The sequence below is a fragment of the Miscanthus floridulus genome, chromosome 9 (genome assembly GCF_019320115.1).
Source record: "Miscanthus floridulus cultivar M001 chromosome 9, ASM1932011v1, whole genome shotgun sequence".
In the NCBI taxonomy this organism is placed as follows: domain Eukaryota; kingdom Viridiplantae; phylum Streptophyta; class Magnoliopsida; order Poales; family Poaceae; genus Miscanthus; species Miscanthus floridulus.
This window is the reverse complement of record NC_089588.1, coordinates 20,004,655-20,025,022: the sequence shown is the minus strand read 5'-3', so window position 1 is coordinate 20,025,022 and position 20,368 is coordinate 20,004,655. Positions and strand designations below refer to the sequence as shown.

The following is a 20,368-nucleotide window of genomic DNA, read 5'->3' as shown; positions in this document are numbered from 1 at the left end:
CGATGAGGTGTGTGCCCGGCGCGACAGTGCAATTCGAGAGCTATCGAGGCGTGAGGTGGTGGTGTGCGGCTAGCGCACGAGGCGTCGGTGCACGATGGCAGGGTTCTACCTCCCTCTCTACCACTCCTCCCCGCATCGCCTACTTCACCTCCATGCTTGCCACATTCAGATCCAAGGTTTAGGACATGAGATACAGTGGCCACGGCCAGATCCGTCAAGGATGATGTGGGATCTAGTGGCCACGACCAAATCGTCGACTCCGTGGCGGGCGTAGGTGAATCCCTAATCTCTTTCTCCCTCTTCATTCGATCTCTATGTCAGGATCCTCATCTCTCTCTTCCTCAATAGTGTGCGGCTAGTTTACACGCAAAATAGCAAATCATAGCTACTATGAACCTAGATGCGAAAAAGTAGAATGAAGAAAGTAAAGAATATCGAACTGGAGTACATATCGGTCCTGTTTGATACAACTTATAAGCTGCTTGTGGACAAAATAAGCTAAAACCAATAGCCAAAACAAACATGTTTTTTTAGCATATTGTAGTCACACTTATTACTACCGCTTACATTTGTACTAAAAAGCAAATGCTAGATGAGACCAGCTTATTTTGACCATATTTTTACTCTGTGCAACATATCTAGGAAGCATTCTATAGATAAGTTATACCAAACAGGACCATCATTTGCATTTCTTGCATGTAACATAGCTGGTTCTTTGCCAAGAATTGTTTTTGCTAGTTTGCTTGAAAACTAATCGTGTGTGCTTCTTCGGAAGTGAAGCAATCTAGTCATTAAGGACCCCTCTGGTAGGACTCCCAACCCACTTCCACCCGCTCCAGCTCTAGCTCCCCGCTGCTCCTGCTCCCTCGCGCTCCTAGCTTGCGGCATCATTTGGTAGAGTTCTCACAGCAACTTCAGCTCCCAATCCAGTAGAGAAAGAGGATGACAAGGTAGATCTTAGCGATGGAAGGCTCGGAGGCGACGACGACACTAGGCATGGGCTCGGAGGTGACAGCGACCATGGCCTCGGAGGTCACAATGAGGGGAAGAGGACATCTTGGCAGTGGTGGAGGACGAGAACAGGCTCGATCTCGACGATAGCGGCTGGATCTTAGCGAAGGCTAGCTTGGAGGGGAGGGCGAGCGCAGGCTCGTAGGTGATGGCGGGCGCGGGCAGAGGGACGAGGGAAGCGAAGTGAATCGGCAGTGCAAAAACGGTGGAGCGGTGGGAGCAATTTATGGATGAAGCACCACGCGCTAGGGGCGTTTGGCAGCGCTCCATCGATTCTCACGTGGAGCAGAGCCGTGGGAGCACTGCCAAAGGGGCTCTAACAACTTCTGTGTGGATTTTCGACGTCAACACCATGGAAAGATCCACGGTCTTACTAGCTACCAGGAACTTTTTGCTCATGAGATCGTCGTCAACGGAGATGGATGAAGTAGCCATTGCAGCCCACGCCATCAAGCAATGTGACGAGAGCACAGCCACCAGCAATGAAACCTGAAGAGCACAACCCTATTTTTATAATAAGAACCTCGTTGCGTCTCGTCACATGACAAGCTGATCATGGTGAAACGGAGTTCTTCTGATCATACATGGGTCACAACGGAAGCAACGCAACAACGAAGCTGAAGGTATTTGAGGCAGATATTGAGACGGATCGTCAATGGTTGGAGATGAACGACTTGGATGGCCAAGCCTTATTTGTCAGTAAACGGTGCTCTCTCAAAGAACAAAAAAAAAGAGTGAACGGTGCTCCAACCTCCTAGACTGCCGGGCAATGATCGAAGGTTTCAGTGGGATCATATGCATACTTACCGGGCGCTGATTTTCCCAGGAATTTGATGAGAACTGCTGTGGTTATATATTCTCTGATATGGTTATATACTTTCCAGGCTCGTCGGGGTTTGACTCCAGTGAATTTAATTAATGTCCAATCTATGTATAAAGAGGATTAGACCTACTTAGCTGATTAGCCTACTAAACCGCGCGCCCGGGCTTTGAAAAAGCTCTGGGTCCGCTACTGTGTACATATGAATGAAAACAAAGGCCATTCACAACATGTCCACGGGTGGAGTTCCTCTTCTGCCTAACAGTAAATTTCACAAGTATTTATTGTTTTTTACTAATTACTAGCTTTTTTTTAACCAGCCAGTTTTATTTGACGTCTCAGTAATAGCATGTAAATATAAGGAATCCAAGTTTATCATAAGTCAAACTATGTTAACTTTGATCAAAATTTTAGAAAAGAAGAATAATAGTTATAACATCAAATTAATATCTGGATACATTATGAAATATATTTTTATAACTTACATCTTTAATGTGATTAATAGCATATAAATATAAGGTATTAACTATAGTTTGGGATTGGACCTAGCCCATGTTTACAGCCACGTCTTTGCAATTAGCTTGCAAAATATATACCGTATCATGCAACGGGAGAAAAAAATCATCACCCCCTCCTAACCCAATAAACATCCGCAAAATTTTAGATGATAAAATTGATTTGTGATCTAAATCAATTATTGCCAAAATGGGCTTTTGTGAAATCATCAAATGTAAAATCCACATGTCATACAAATTTAGCCCATGCTCCGCTTCAGTTACTATGGCGCAACAATAGTAGAGCATCTATAAATAATATTACTTAAAACTCATCTTCAAAACAGCTCCTCTCTCCCTCCCATGTTTTTTGAGTTCTAAAAACTGATCTCTCATTTTTCTGAAAAAAAAAAGACACTCAAAAGAGTGCTTATATCAGGAAATCCCTTCCACGGAACCCAAAATATTTATCCAATTATCCTAGAAATTAAAACCCCACACTGTCACTGTCCAAGCTGCGCAGGTCACACTGAAGTCATACAGTTGGAAGTCTATTCCCTTTCCGTTGTGGCAGCCATTTTTCAGTTCAACAAAGAAGACACATCTCATCGATTCCCTGGAGGTTAACAACTGGTTGATCCATCAACAGCAAGATCACCCTTTAGCCTCTTCAAACTGATGCCTGTACAAACACGAAAAGGAATAATAAATACTGATAGGTTTGATAGGATATAAAGAGAAACATTCAATTTCTTTGAGAAAGGAATTTGCATTGGACACATCGAACGTGTGGACTCTGAACAGGGACTAGCCATATATGATTACACAATCAATTTTGTTTTTGCATTTAAATTGAAGAAAAGACAATCATCACGCAGAATACCAGTAGATAAAGTTTTCGGGCCAATAATGATTGCAGGATAAATGCCTTTTTGCAAAGTGAAATTTGGATCATTGATAGGAACAACTTTGCTATAATTCCTAAAGGAAGCGACTACAGCAGAACCACTCTCCAGCTAAGGATAGCTCGAGAGCCCACCACTGTAAAAAAGAAAGAAAATATCCTCCCCGCTCCCGCACCAGCACCTTATTTCTTTGTCTTGCTGGCATCGACATCCCTCCCCGCTCGCTGTCCTGTCCTAGTGCCCCCGGCCCCATGGCTGCCGCCATCCATTGATTTTGGCCACCACGAGCAACTACAGCATGTGAAGCCTCATCATCAATGCCCTCGCTGCCACCACCTCCGGCCTGACTTTGGCAGCGCCGTCAGCCCATCACCGCAAGAGCCACCACCCACCGTTCGACACACACTCCACCACCACGGTCAATCCGTGTGCCTCCCTAGGAATCCCTCTAGACCCAAAAGCCAAAGATCCCTCCCCAACCCAGAACCGGAGTTGGTAGTCATCGGAGCGCCGCGGGTGTGGATTTTAGAAGTTTGATCCGTGTACATCCCTATTTCAATTCTTACTTCCTTGATTCCATTCTTACTTCCCTCATCACCTCTCATTTATTCCATTGGAGGAATTTTTTTTTGGTTCCGACTTGTCCTTTTCTTAATTGGAGGGCCCTCGAATTAGGCTTAACTGGAAGGCCACTTGATTTAGATACCATTCCTATATGGCACTTTCACCTAGGCCAACATGCAACTTTCCTTTAATTAACTAGAACATGAAGAAATTTTATGTTTCATAAGCAACCCTGTGTGGCGAGCCAACGTTAAATCTAGCCATTCTAATGGAGATGAATCTCGAAAGAAAACAGCTATTCACGTGCCTGAACCTTGATTGCTTCTGTTGGGTTTCAACTCTAGCCTACCCCAACTTGTTTGGGACTTAAAGGCTTTGTTGTTGTTGTTGTTGTTGTTGTTGTTGTTGTATAAGCAGCCCTGTGTGGATATCACACCATTTGTACATTTCCCCTGATTCACATCTACCAAAACAAAAGTGTCTCAAACTTACTGTTTAATGGGAACCTGTTTACAGAAACCATGCATCTACTGAAGATATGTTGATCTCTAGAATTAGTGAATGGCGAAGATTTTTTTAGTGGCAAATATCGCCGCCATCAGATGAACAAAACAATAGTACCTCAAAGCAGTACTAAAATAGTTAATCAGAACAAACACCATGGAGAGTGTAAAGCATCTAGTGAGTAAAAGCAGCATGGCACAAAACAAATCGAACCCAGAAGTCCACAATTCTAGAAGGAACTGATAAGCAGCAGAAGAAGTGGGCAATATATGCAATCAGCGTTCCAGCAAGCAGGGAGAAGAGTGCATGCTAAACTGGACACTAAAATAAGGACACCACTTATTGCAATAGCCGGGCAGTTAATGGGAACCAGAAGAGCAAATATAAAAGATTGAGCGCAGCAGACAGTAACTAAAAACTACATAGCTAGGCAACATGAGAGTGAGATTGAACATTTACCACTTCACTGTATAGTCTATGATGCATTTTTAAGCTTAGAGAAATGTTTACAGTAGAAATTTTTGGTTTTAGCATCAAAGAAACACAAACATTTGCAGGGAGTTCAACGTTCTCATTTTCAACTCACACAATCATTTCACTGCTTTCTGTAAGATAAGTAGGAGATATAGTAATTAGTCACACATAAGCATTCTGAATTTCAATATCTAACTTACATTTGGATCAGCCATCCATCTCCACGATATTGATTATATCAGAAGTTATGCCATAGGCATTCAAGATATCCACAAATTTGTGAACATTTTCAGCAATCTTTTGGCATCTGACTTCGACTAATTTAAGGTGCTCACGCAGAGCAATTTTTTCAATTGAACTACAACTTTCTCTCATTTCCACATTATAGTTAAGCCCCTGTAGCAGATCAAAGTAGTATTTTAGACCAAGCAGTCATGCAACACTGCTTCAGAAAGATATCAACCAACATTAGATGCACGTGTCATAAAAAATTGAAGAGTGAGCTTATACATTAAGTTGAAGAGTGATCTTCTCTAGGATCGGCGCATGCTGGAGGAAACAAATCAGTGCATCGAGTTCACAGGCCACAGCCCACCCATTGAACACCAAAGTCTTTAAGTTGCTAAATATGGGGCACAATTTCATATCTCGCTTGAAAATGACCTGGGTAGTGTAAGAAAAAAAGTTAGATAGGTGAATTCAACTTAGGAGATCGAGATAGTACATAAAATTGAAATATTATGCCCAAACACATATAAACTAGCGATATGATAAAGTACAACATCACTTGAATGTGATAGCTTATGAAGGACAATTGGTGGTAATAAACAAAAGAATCTTGTCTCAGTTTTAGGTTTATGAAAATGTGATGGAAGACAAACATGCTGCATACAAGTGCCAATAACCCTTAATAGCTAGGAGAAAAGGTACAAGTATATTCAAACATACCGCTGCACGATTCTGAATGTAGACTGAAAATTGAACTGCCAGCTCCAAATTTTTAGCATTGCACAAGCCTCTAAGAAGCACACACTTGGCACTCCTGTCATTATTACCATAGCAATCAACACATGTATCATGAGCACAATGTTCAAAGTTGCTGTGCCAACAGCAATCCCTACAGTACTGATCAAGTCTGATATATGCTTTCACTAGCAACACTGCACTTGGAAAGTAAGGAAGCCTGCCAGAACGCACGTCCAGTGAAGTGATGATAGATTTGGGGCCAAAATCTGAGTGCATATATCACCAGAAAACTCACAATTCTTGACACTTAGACGACTTAGTGATTGGGAAGATATCTTGTGAACCCAAATTTTGGAATCCCTTATTTTAAGATTCTTTAAGGCAGGGCAGCTCGAGAAATCCATAGAGTTATTAGTCAACACTACAGATTTAAGCTCCAAGGTCATCAAGTGCTGGGAGATGAGGGGCTCACTGAGTCGCAGCAGGGGTACGGGCCGCAGCTGAGGTCTGCTGAGCCTTGAGTTCACAAGGACTCTGAGCACCCGCACATTGTGCGTTAAGGCGTACATGATCCACCTCTGGGCGTATTTAACCCGTTCATTCTTTTGGTCTTTATCTAAGAGAGGGTTTATAGCATCGTACATGTAGGTCTCAAACGTGAGCTCTTCCAGAGGTGCCCGGCTGCGGAAGAGCAGCACGCTGTTGGCAAACCTATTGAACTTGGTCGCGCTTCCCCAGCTCTGGGGCTTGGTGAAGCGCAGGACGCGGAAGGACTTCCAGACCTGGCGCCAGCGGCGGGAGAGCACGCACGTGCGCACGGCATCATGCGCAGGAAGGAAGGAGAGAACGTGGAGGAGGAGGTCGTCCGGGAGGGCGCCGATGCAGTCCTCGCCCCTCGCTGCAGCCGCTCCCACGCGCCTCGGAGGCATTGCGTCGAACAGGTGCCGGGCGCCGGTGCTGCGCCAGGAGACGGCGTCGAGACGCCAGAGGAGAACCATGGGAATGGAGGAGACGTGACAAGCTCACCTCAGTTCGCTCGTTGGAAGGCCCAGTCGGCAGCCGGCGGGGGGAGTGGACGGCGGAGAAGGGGACGGCAGAAGAGCGAATAAGTAAGGGCGACGGCATCTCCTCGGCCAGCGAGCAGCTCCGCTGGACAAGGGGAAGGGGATCCGTCGCGGTGGAGCTAGCGGTGGAAGGGGCCGCAGCGGGGTTTGACGGGAGAAATGGGACGGCGGCGACTTGTAGGTCGAAGGGGGGGCGGCCAATGGCAGGCAGGAGCGCAGGGGATGGGGAATTTGGGAATTGGGAGTTGGACCAGAAAGTGTTCGTCGGAGTAACGCTGGATTGCCTATGCCACGTCAGCTAACAATAAATCGGCAGTGCGCCCGTGGCCGCACGGCCGCGCTGCACTCTGTTTCAAGCCCTCAGGCCAGCACGCTGCTCGAGCCTGCATTTTGCGTGCCCACACGGGGCCGCGGCCGTCAGACCACGCGCAGGGAGCCAGGGGCCGCTCGCGTCTCTCCGCTTCTCACACGCATTACAACACGAGCGAACATACGTTCAAAAAATAAGTTAAAACATTTACAATATACATCTGAAGCGTTTATAAAACACTAGAAAAAAACTTGAAAACACGTGTGTAGCCATTGCAAACATAAAGATAAAATATTTACAACATATGTTTGAAACATCTGAAACATTTGCATATATATGCAATATCTCGATCTAATTTTGCAATATAAAACATTTGGAACATACACTTCAAACATACGTGTATAGCCTATTGCAACATCTACAACATCTTGATCTACTTTTGCAACATCCTTATAAAACACTTGCAACATACCTCTAAAACATCTGAAACATTTGAAATGTACGCTTGCAACATGCATCGTATCTCGGTGCGACCTCCTCCACCATCTGTATCGGGACGCCGCAGCCGTAGTAGGAAGTAAGGCCAGAGGGCTTCCGCACTAGGGCTCGACACTTCTCCGTGCACGGCGGCCTTAATGGCTAGCTTGTGGCCGAGGAAGTGGGGCGTGGCAGTGCTCGCGCCGTCGGGCGAAGCGGGCCGCAGAGCAGAAGCAGCGGTAGAAAGCAGCGTGGACAACGCTGTGGAGCAGGAAAAGGAGCAGCGCTGGATGACCGTCGACGACGAAGCGGGCCGCAGAGCAGGAGCAGTGGGGCAACTGACGGAGCAAGAGCCGATGGGGTGACCATCGATGCGCGGAGCAGAGTGGAGCAGGTCTCTCATCTCCTCATTTTTTTTATCCAACTGGCGCAACGAAAGAGATGAACGTGGATACCATAATAAAAAAACGGACGGACACAGAGTATAGGCCTATTGGGTTGGTATGCAGACCCACGAAGGAATGTCCAGATGGACGGATGCCCTGCAAGTAGCATTTCTGATAAAGTTAACTTGAAATATCTCCAAAAGATTATTTAATTTATTCTTAATACAAAAAAACTGTTGTATAAAATTGCTCCAGCAGATTACACATCTCCAGATATACGACATTCGTCCCTTCTCTCCTATGTATTTAAAAGGTTTTTGTTAATCTGTTAGAGAAAAAGAATACAAGGCTATCTAAATGGATTGCAAAAGCTATGTACCTTAAAAAATTCAAAACTGACTTATAATTTGAGACAGAGGGTGGTAGGACATTAACTGTATATACTTTTAGGAGATGGGGATATTATATACTAAATACGTTAGCTATTAGTTTGACTATTAGGTTAGCTGTATTAAATATATAAGTATTTGAGAAAATTCTTTTAATGACACTGAAACTCTCTCATTCCTTATATGTCCCTGAAAATTTCAGCCTTCACTATTTGAAAACGTCTCCAAATTTTACACTAGTACAGAAAAGATTCTGCGAGATGATACCATTTTATTATCCGAGGCAGGCAGGCTAGGCGGCCGTCTCCGTTAATTAGTGACAGGGCCACCAGCCGAGCGCCCGCCTCAGTTAAGGAATAACGGAGACGGGTAGCATTAGGCGTCCGCCTCATTAATGCTAGATTAACGGTGTTCAACATAAGGCCACCGTCTCCATTAATTCATTAGTCGAGGTGGGCAACTTAAAACGTCCGCCTCCATTAATCAATAATTTTCAGAGGTGGTCGTTCTAAGCATTCGATGGGCGTATTAAGATGTCCGCCTTGGTTAATGATTACAATAAAAAATATGTTACTTTTTTATATAAACTCGAATGAGAACAAACTTTATATCAGAATTGTAGCTCTCGACGAGATCTACAACTTTGTGTCGAAAAGTTTTTGGAATTGAAATTATTTGGGGTCCCAAAATATTATTGTAAGTGCACATATTTTGAAATTTAAAATTACCATACGATCTCGGATGTTGACATGGTCTATACAGAAGTTATAGTTCAAAATAGAGTCTACAACTTTGCAGTTGAAAAGTTTTTAGTTTGAAAATGTTTAGTCCAAAATATTTGTTCGAAGGTTATAGAATTTGAAATTTAAAATTTAGGATTTCTAAACGATCTTCAATATTCACATAGTTAATACCAAAGTTCTAGTGGCTGACCTAATCTACATGTTTGATATTGACAAGTTTTTGATTTAAAGTCATCTAGAATCTCAAATATGTGTTTGAAATGCACTTGTTTTGAGACTCAATTTTTTGATTTTTTTAAACTATCTCTGACAGAGATACATCATATACCAAAGTTGTAGTACTTGACAAGATTTAAACTTTGTAGTTAAAAGTTTTTTCATTAGAGTTCATTTAATAGTCAAATATCTAATATAAGATTATAAAATATGTATAAGAAGATAGCATATTATATATAATTAGAAATGAGTGTGTGGTGTAGTGGTAGAGAGGTGTTGTTGTTGAATAGTAGGTTGTAGGTTTGACTCTCCAAAGTTGCAAGTATTTTGGTTTTTGGGTTTTCTAGAAAACATTAACCGAGGCGGGCAGGCACCCGCCTTGGTTAATGGGTCGCCTCCGTTAATTGTCTCGGTTAATCCATATTAACTGAGACTTTTTGACAGCGGCGGTTACTTTGCCCACCTCCGAAAAATCCAGAACGCCTGCCTCCAAAAAGAACATTGTAGTCCTATAAAAAAGAGAATATTGTAGTAGTGTTATTCCCTATGACACTACCGTTAGGTCCCAAGGCTAACACCGTTAACTCACACAAGAAATGATCCAAATATTATGGATCACTACGGGAATCAGGAGGCTTGCCGAGTGCTAGGGGCACTCGGCAAAGCCTTAAAAAACTCTCGGCAAAGGGTTTGCCGAGTGTCGACACTCGGCAAACGACACTCGGCGAATTTTAGTCGACAAACAGACTTTGCCGAGTGTTTTTTGTCGGGCACTCGGCAAAGACTTCGCCGAGTGCCGAAAAAACACTCGGCAAAATAAAAATGCGAAAAAACCCAAAAATAATAGCAAAAAAACCCGAATTTTTTTTCAGGGGAGGCCACCACCGGCCAGCGCGCGCCCGCCTCCATCGAAGTCGCTGCATTTTTTGCACAAAATCCACGGCTAACGCGGCCGGCAGGATTCGAACTCACGACCTCTCCCTAGCGTCTCTGCTGCTCTACCACTGCACTACACTATCACTTGTGTCTAGATTCCGTTATCTATCCTCATATATTATATTAAACCGAGAGTAAATTACTTGTTTAAGGCCCTAAACGAACTCAAATCAAAAAGTGGTCAACTACAAAGTTTCATAACTTTTCGAGATCTACAATTTTCATTTAGAAAGTTTTTCCATCCGAGGTCATTTGAAAAATTCGAATTTCAAATTTAAGAGATTCAAACGTAGTTTTGCATGATAAGATGATTTCAAATCAAAAAGTTATCAACTACATAGTTTCATAACTTTTGGAGATCTACAATTTTCATTTAGGAAGTTTTTCCATCCGAGGTCTTTTGAAAAATTCAAATTTTAAAATTTTCAAATTCAAACGTTGTTTTTGCATGAAAAAATGATTTCAAATCAAAATGTTGTCAACTACAAAATTTCATAACTTCTCAAGATCTACAAAGTTTATTTTGGTCATTTGTTCATCCGACATAGTGGTAGTAACATTGTTCACAAATCTTATATATCTCTCTTCTACTTTGACAAAACTAATATGAGAGATATGAGATATAGATTTTATGAACAACGTTATTGTCGTTTTGTCAAATGAAGAAATGACCAAAATAAACTTTATAGATCTTGAGAAGTTATACAACTTTGTAGTTGAAAAGTTTTTCATTTGAATTCATTTAGGGCCTCAAAAATTAATTCAAAAAACTGATTTGCCGAGGGCAAAAAAAATGCACACGGCAAAATGCCTCTTTGCCGAGTGCCAAAACAAAGGCACTCGGCAAAATCCATCTTTGCCGAGTGTCAGAAAAAGACACTCAGCAAACTGAGAGTAAATTGCTTGTTTGAGGCCCTAAATAAATTCAAATCAAAAAGTGGTCAACTACAAAGTTTCATAACTTTTCGAGATCTACAATTTTCATTTAGTAAGTTTTTCCATCCGAGGTCATTTGAAAAATTTGAATTTCAAATTTTAGAGATTCAAACATAGTTTTGCATGATAAGATGATTTCAAATCAAAAAGTTGTCAACTACGTAGTTTCATAACTTTTGGAGATCTACAATTTTCATTTAGGAAGTTTTTCCATTCGAGGTCTTTTGAAAAATTCAAATTTTCAAATTTTCAAATTCAAATGTCGTTTTTGCATGACAAGATGATTTCAAATCAAAATGTTGCCAACTACAAAATTTCATAACTTCTCAAGATCTACAAAGTTTATTTTGTTCATTTGTTCATCCGACATAGTGGTACTAATATTGTTCATAAATCTTATATATCTCTCTTCTACTTTCATGAAACTAATATGAGAGATATGAGAGATGTAGATTTTATGAACAACGTTATTGTCGCTTTGTCAAATGAAGAAATAACCAAAATAAACTTTGTAGATCTTGAGAAGTTATATAACTTTGTAGTTGAAAAGTTTTTCATTTGAATTCATTTAGAGCCTCAAAAATTGATTCGAAAAACTGATTTGCCGAGGGCCAAAAAAATGCACACGGCAAAATGCCTCTTTGCCGAGTGCCAAAACAAAGGCACTCGGCAAACTCCATCTTTGCCGAGTGTCAGAAAAAAGACACTCGGCAAAGACGCATTTTGCCGTGTGCCGAAAAAAAACACTCGGCAAAATACATCTTTGCCGAGTGTTAGAAAAAAGGCACTCGACAAAGATGAATTTTGTCAGGTTTTTTTTTGCCGAGTGTATTTTATTTGGCACTCGGCAAAGACCGTTTTTGCCGAGTGCCCGATAAAATACACTCGGCAAAACCTCCAGCACTCGGCAAATTTTGCTTCTCCCGTAGTGGATGTACTAAAATGCACTTATGCCCTAAATGAAACTATTTTGTGTATGCAAATATGCCATATTTAGACCCTATCGCGGTGCTTAATTGGGGCATCTTGATGAAAATACTAAACATTTATTAAACTTCATCTATATTATATAAATTAATTTATGCTTATTGATATGCGTTATTTAAGTATCAATTTATTAAATTTCATTCACATTATATAGAATAATCTATGCTTGGTGGTATGTGTTATTTAATAAGTATCCTTTTATTAATTCATCTGCATTATATAAATCAATTTATACTACGCATTATTTAAGTATCTATTTATTAAATTTCACCCACATTATATAAATCAAAACAAAATCATACATAAGATGCTTGCTGATTTGAGAATCCTATTTGTGATTTAGTTTTGATTTATTTAATGTGGATCAAATTTAATAAAAGAATGCTTAAATAACGTGTACCGACAAGCATAAATTGAGTTATGTGGATGAAATTTGAGAAAAGGACGCTTAAATAACACATACTAGTAAACATAAATCCATTTATATAATGTGAATGAAATTTAATAAAAGGACGTCTCCTTGAAAAACCAGCACCAGCAAGCATAATTATTTGGTATTTTCACCAAATTACCCAAATTAAGCACAGAAACAGGCCCAGTAAGACATATGTATTTGCTGGGAATAGTGTTATACATGACACAAGTGCATTTTCTTACATCGGGAGTATTTTGTCATTTCACGTGTCAGTTAATAGTATTAGCATGCAGAACTAACAGTAGTGTCACATAGGGACTGAAATTTGGAGGCAGTATGAAATAGAGAATCGAAGTATGAAGTTTCTAAGACCATAGGAGTAATAATTGAGTTTCATAATATCATACAAGAATTTTTTTCTAAGTATTTAAACTTTGTTGGGATCTATAGAACTAACAATAGGCAATAGGTAGACTAAAAGATGATACCAAGTAAAAAACTTGTTAGCCAGTTAGGCCCTGTTTAGTTTCCAAAAATTTTCACCCAAAGTGTCACATCGAATCTTGCGGCACATGTATGGAGTACTAAATGTGGATGAAAAAAAACTAATTGCACAGTTCTCGGCAAAATCGCGAGACAAATCTTTTAAGCCTAATTAGTCCATGAAAAGCCTTAAGTGCTACAGTAACCCACATGCGCTAATGACCAATTAATTAGTATTATTAGATTCGTCTCGCAGTTTCCTGATGGGTTTTGTAATTTGTTTTTTTATTAATATCCAAAAACCCCTCCCGACATCCTTCCGACACATCGACGTGACACCTAAAAATTTTCATTTCGCGAACTAAACACACCCTTAGTTGGCAAATAGGAGCTAACAAGAATTAGCTGTTAGGCCATGTTTAGTTCGGCCGAAGTTGGCCCCGCCGAATTTCCTACAGCACTGTAGCGCACTGTAGCATTTCGTTTGTATTTGGTAATAATTGTCCGATCGTTGACTAATTAGGCTCAAAACGTCCGTCTCGCAAAGTAGAACCAAACTGTGCAATTAGTTTTTTATTTCGTCAACATTTAGTACTCCATGCATGTACCGTAAGTTTAATGTGACGGGGAATCTTCTTTTTGCATAGTGCCAAAGTTTGGATTTTGGTGAAACTAAACATGGCATTAGTTTTATAGTTCCAAATAGAATCTTATATTAATCTATCTGCTATAAACAGTATCTATGTTGCCGTTTCATCAAACGCATATGTGTCCGTCAATCCCATCGGGCATCAAGACATACCAAAAGGATCAACGTGATTGTTCATACTAATATCTAGATAATAGATAGGATTTAGACAACATAGCACACATAACGTGATGGCATATACACTACCGGAGACAGTGACTTTGCCATGTGCCACAGACACTCGGCAAAGACAAAAAACACTCGGCAAAGGCTTTGCCGAGTGTAACACTCGACAAACAGCACACGGCATCTACAGTATCGGCGAATAGTTATTTGCCGATTGTTTTTTATCGTACACTCGGCAAAAAAAAAGTGGTTTGCCGAGTATTTTTTCAAAATACACTCGGCAAAGGATTATTGTTTGTCGAGTGTTTTTAGGAATTACACTCGACAAACCTATTTTCTAAAGAAAAAAATAATAATTTTTTTCTCAGCATACCATTATTGTTTGCCGAGTATTTTTAGGATTTACACTCAGCAAACCTATTTTTCAAAGAAAAAAATAATTAGGAATTACACTCGCCAGCTATCTTCTGTGTGCCGCTTGCAGTACCACTGCGGCTGGAATAACCGCCACCACCAGAGTAGCTGCCACCACGGCTGGAATAGCCACCACCGTCGCCACCATAGCCATAATCACTGCTCCAGCGATAGTCTCTTCCACCAAACCCTCCGCCACCCCTTCGGCCTCTTCCGCCGTAGCTGGACCCTCCATAGCACGGCCTGTTTGCATACTCCACCAGCCACTCAGGCACATCCCGCTTCGCCTTAGTCATCAGCTCCAGCAGGCCCTTTGCCAGGGGTTGGTTCGACTCGGTAAAGAAAGCGGTGGCGATCCCAGCCTTTCCGGCTCTCCCAGTTCTTCCGATCCTGTGGACGTAATCTTCGATGCTCTTGGGGAGGTCGTAATTGATCACATGAGCCACGTTCGGGGCATCCAGACCCCTTGAAGCTACATCGGTGGCGACCATGATAGGAGTGGCGCCACTCTTGAAGGATTTCAGTGCGCTCTCCCTCGATCTCCTACAAAATGGGAAAGCACAAACAAAAGAAATTATATACTGAACATGTAAAATATGTATATTAGAATAAATTAGATCAGCATGATACTTCTAAAGGGAAGCACAAATAGGTTAATTTTGTGCCAAACATAACAGATAAAATGCAGAAAACTTTCCCTGGTAGCAACTTATTAAATGGCTGTGCTGAAAGTACCAACAGCATCATATCATGGTAACAGATAACATTTGAGTCATGGAATGTTGGGGTCAAAGAAGATCGTGCCAAGTAAATGCAGCCATTTTCAATCATAATTAATACAGTTATGATAAACACACTGCATTAGCAGAAAAAGATGAATGCCAATATAATACAGGTGGATGAAGTTAGGCAGATTAAATTGTTGGGGCAAAAGAGGATCCATCATCTTCATGGAACATAAATACTGTTTCGAGCCATCAATGAGGAATACAGTTTGAAGCTTTCAGTAACAGTACATAGACCTAGAACTGGAAACAAATGGTCCAGTGCAAGCTTTGTTCTGTAGCAGTGAGGCCAAAGACATAAAACCACCACTGCAGATATTTTCTGACTAAAATTGGTGTCATGTTTCTAGGTCTGTAATGTAAGAACCAGCTAGACAATTACTATAGCGAGAAATGTATTCACCTGTTGTGTTCTGTCACCATGGATTGCTGTTGCTGGGAAACCTTTTGACCGTAGAAAATACCGCAGTGAATCAGCTTCCCGCTTTGTCTCCACAAAGACCAATGTTAGGGGTTGCTGCAGCTAGAAAAACATGCAAATTAACATTAGAAGTTTCTGAGAAAGAAATGGCAAACCATCAAATTTCAATCCAAGATAAGAAAAGCTACCATATACCTTGCTATCGGCCACACCAACAGATTGCTTCTGCAAAAGATCTATCAGGAAGCCTCTTTTCTCCCCGTCATTAACAAACTCAATTTTCTGCTCAATCAGGTCAGTGCTTGACCCAACCCTCCCGACAGTAACAAATATGTAATTGTACAAGAAATCAGAAGCCAACCTCTGGGAATAAACACATTAAGACTACCACTACTATTAGCATTTACAACTCATCAGTGTAGTCGTACTAGTAGAAGAAATGAAATGGTAGGTTTTAAGAGATTTGTAACATTGAAAAGCACAGATTCATGGAAAAGGAAATTAAACCCCCCGGCCACGACTCATTAACAATGCACAGACAAGACGAAGCGTGAAAAAAACAGTCCTGGCGAAATCAAGCAGACAAGAACTAATACAGGCAGCTAGCTAATCACTGAATCTGTTCGTAATTCGTATATGCACGGCGCCGAATTGAAGATGAAGTAAAGACAAGCAAGAAGTGCAGAGAGAAAGGGAAGTTGGGACGATGGTGACAAGAAGTGATGAGCGAGGGATGTTACAATACCTGACCGAGGGAGGCGGCGTAGCTGGCGAGGCCACCGATCATGGCCGCCACCGCCGGAATGTTCCGGCCGGGGATCATCAGGCCCCCGGGCATAGCTGGGGAGGAGCTAATATCCTCCCTGGCCTTCCACAAAACCCTAGAGCCTCACCATGCCACCCTTGCCTCCCGCCGCCACGCCACGAAGCCCGCCGCCGTCAGCACCACCACCACGCCACCACCGGCCGCCGCCACCACCAAGCCCGCTGCCAGCACCACCACCGCTGCTCGCCTTCTACGTCCGCGCTCCCAGGCCACCTGTCGCATGCTCTCGCCCAGGCCATCAGTGAGGGAGGGGGCGGCGGATTCGAGGGAGGGGCGCCGCCGGTGAGGGAGGGGAGGGAGGGGGCGGCGGATCCGGGGGAGGGGCGCCACCGGTGAGGGAGGCGAGGGAGGGGCCGGGGAAGAGAGGGAGAGGAGGGGCGGCGGATCCGGGGGAGGGGTGCCACCGGTGGGGGAGGGGAGGGAGGGGCTGAGGAAGAGAGGGAGGGGAGGGGTCGGCTGCCGGCGGGAGGAGGGGAGGCGCCGGCCGCACGCGGGAGAGGATGGGAGGGAGCAAGCTGGGAGGGAGGGGAGGGGGTGTGTGCATCGTGAGGGAGGGGAGCGGTGGGTGGGTCATTTTAGGGGTGGGTCATTTTTTTCTTTACCGAGTGTTGTTTTTGGACACTCGGCAAACCTCTCTTTTTGCCGATTGTTTTTTTGTGACACTCGGTAAATCCCCTATTTGCCGAGTGTTTTTGTTTGACACTCGACAAACCCCCTATTTTTTTATTTTTTACTTATTTTTCTCTTTTCATGGGAGGGAAAAAATAGCAAGCTCAGAAAGTTTGAGCTCAATCTAATGTATAGAAAAAGTTTCAAGGTCAAACGATGATTGAACTGTCACTTCGCCTTCAAACCTGTTCCGTTCTCTCTCGATACTACGATTCTTCCTTAGAGATGTTTCGGTTTCTAAGCAATGTACGTTACAACTTTTCCGAAATCTTCTCAATTTTTTACCATAGCCTCTACGTATCATATCACGATACAATGGCAAGTCCTATGTTTTTCAGACTTCATTTGAATTTTTTATAATTAAAAAACCAATAAGCTACATGTCGATGGTCGAGTGTTGGCACTTAGATGTTTCAAATTTCTTTTCATTTCTTCGGTAAGGCCAAAAAATAGACTTGACACCATGAATATGATTTTTCTACCGATTTTATTCTATTATTTCATGCACTTATAGATCAAATTTGACATAAATCAATTAAATTCCTAGAATGCATTTAATGAATTAAAACTAGCAAACAGATCCAAAAAATGCTAAATTTTAACATGGATTATGCTATGTTGTTTGTTGAGTACAAAAAAAAGTTTCAAGGTCAAATGAGAAAAAATAAATAAATTGTTTGCCGAGTGTTGCCCAACGAACACTCGGCAAAAGGGCAATGGAGGGACACATGGCGCGAGGTTTGATGAATTTTATTCTATTATTTCATGCACTTATAGATCAAATTTGACGTAAATCAATTAAATTCCTAGAATGCATTTAATGAATTGAAACTAGCAAACAGATCCAAAAAAATGCTAAATTTTAACATGGATTATACTATGTTGTTTGTTGAGTACAAAAAAAGTTTCAAGGTCAAATGAGAAAAAATAAATAAATTGTTTGCCGAGTGTTGCCCAACGGACACTCGGCAACAGGGCAATGGAGGGACACGTGGCGCGAGGTTTGCCGAGTGCCATAATTTGCAGGGCGTTTTTCCCATATTTGCCGAGTGCCGGAGTTTACCGAGTGCCGGAGTTTGCCGAGTGTTTTTCAGTAGAATTGCAGAGTGTCAGAATATTTGCTGAGTGTTTTTTAGTAAGTCACTCGGCAAACAGAGAGTTTGCCGAGTGTCAGAATCTTTGCCGAGTGTTTTCAGTTTGACACTCGGCAAAGAGATGATTTGCCGAGTGTCCGATAAATAACACTCGACAAAGAATATGACACTCGACAAAGTCACTACTTCCGGTAGTACATTACAAGCTATAAGCACAATTTCTAATGGTCTGGGCTTATAAAGCCACGGAAGGAGGCTTTACGTGGGCTAGGTTGCACACTGCTACCACCATATAACACAAGTGTTTTTCAATATATATATATACACATTGAAATGGCATGCAGTCTATTAGTTACAAGAGTCTTAGAAGCACCGCATGTTCTAGATTCGACTTTCCATGATGTTGTGCTTTCAGTGGTATGCGATGTTCCTGTCTTTGAGCGTTCGTAGGGTGGGTATAAACAAGTCCATAAGATGTGCAAAATATAACCCATAAGACCAAATATTCTATTTTCAAAAAAAATAAGACCTAATATTTCTACCAAATTGTCACATGGAAAAGGTTCCTTTTTTCCTCTTGAACTATCGACTGACTCCTATGCGGCGTGTGCACTGCGTCGGAACCAGCACCCTAACCGAATCGAACAAACATGGCGTGGGGCCCACGTGGCAGGCACGTCGTTGAATGAATTCTGTCGTCGACTCCGATTTGACTCACCTGATGATACCACCGACTCGTCCGGCGCCCCAGCTGCGGCCTATATATATCTGCGGTTGCCACCGGCGATCGTCTCACCATCGCCTCTCTCCGCATCATCTCCTCGGCTCACTCGAGGCGCTTCTCGATCGTGTCCGTCTCCGTACGTCGTCTTCCATCCACCATGGTCATCCCGGTTGCCCGCGTGCACCTCAAGGTGGCACACGCAGCTCTCCCGGCGCTTCTCCCGACCCCGCCCAAGTGGAAGATGCTGCCGACGCCGTGCGTCGCCGCCATCCTACCGAAGCCGATCGCCAAGCCCAGCCGCGCCGACTCCGACGAGAGGTGGGACGCGCACAAGACGGAGTCAGCTACCTCAACCTCATCAAGCCCTCTTTCCACTTCCGCCGACAGCGTCAGGAGCTACGCCGGACGCGGATCCACCCGCAAGAGCGCTAGCTCGCCGCCGCCCAAGCACGGCCGGGCCGATTCCGTGGAGAGGTGGGACACGCACAAGAAGACGGCGAGCCCTGCTGCTTCTTCGTCGTCGTCTTCAGGAACGTCTTCCCAGGCCAGCAGCAGTAAGTGGCCGATCAGCCGCGCGACGTCCGCCGAGCTCTGGGACGTGCACAAGAAGCGCTGCCCGCCGCTGGCCGAGCTGCTCGACGATGGCGAGAGCAGCAGTACTGGCAGCAACGACATCGACGACACGGACGAGGAGATACTATGGAAGCCGCGGGCGATGTACGCCGGACCGGGCTTCGCCGCCGCCGCGCCGGAACCCACCATGCTTCCCATGCCGACATCGTTCTTGGTTCGCGTTGCATAGCGCTGCACTGTACGCACTCCATCGATTGGTTTCTTCAGCTACCGACGCAAGTGTGATCATGCGACTAATGATGCTGTTTTAGATAATGGAGTAGTACTTACGCAGATAGCTTATGGTGTTAGAATTTGAATGTTTTCTGTGTTTTCGTAGGTCTTAGATTTCATATGAATTTGGTGCCTTTGGTCTTTTTTTTTTGAAAATGAATATTTGGTCTTATGGGTTACATTTTGCACATCTTATGGACTTGTTTATACCCACCCTACGAACGCTCAAAGACGGGACCATTGCATACCACTGAAAGCATAATGTCACGGGGAGTCGAATCTAGAACCTGCGGTGCTTCTAAGACTCTTGTAACTAATAGAATATATATATATATATATATATATATATATATATATATATATAATATATATATATATATATATATATATATATATATATATATATATATAGAACTACTATCCTGTAGCTGGCTACAGAATAACTTATTCTGTAGCCACTTTGAGTTACGATAATTACTATGTTATTTTACGAGATTATAGTAACTCCTTACTAAGTGGTTTAATATAACGTTATGGTAAATATCCCCATGTGTTATAGTAACCCAACTATCGTAAATATGTATTTATATTATGGTAAATTAGTATATAAAATTATAGTAAATGGAGGTGGCTACAGAATAACTTATTTTGTAGCCGGCTACTGAACAGCCTCTCCATATATATATATATATATA

At 42.5% G+C, this 20,368-nt stretch overlaps 2 protein-coding genes across 2 annotated transcripts; both read right to left on the bottom strand.

Moving 5' to 3' along the window:
* Positions 1-2,532: 2,532 nt before the first annotated feature.
* Positions 2,533-6,902, bottom strand: LOC136481504 (putative F-box protein At3g44060). The gene is given in 5 exon segments (XM_066478842.1): positions 2,533-3,007; positions 4,973-5,168; positions 5,283-5,435; positions 5,721-5,977; positions 5,980-6,902. Coding segments are annotated over 4 exon segments (1,356 nt in total). The 5' UTR covers positions 6,737-6,902; the 3' UTR covers positions 2,533-3,007; positions 4,973-4,979.
* Positions 6,903-14,334: 7,432 nt separating this feature from the next.
* Positions 14,335-19,598, bottom strand: LOC136479391 (DEAD-box ATP-dependent RNA helicase 52A-like). The gene is made up of 5 exons (XM_066477269.1): positions 19,235-19,598; positions 19,025-19,098; positions 15,710-15,877; positions 15,498-15,610; positions 14,335-14,848 (listed from the first exon to the last, which is right to left on the bottom strand). Exons 1-5 carry the CDS (start codon positions 19,596-19,598, stop codon positions 14,335-14,337), a joined length of 1,233 nt encoding a protein of 410 aa, XP_066333366.1.
* Positions 19,599-20,368: the final 770 nt, after the last annotated feature.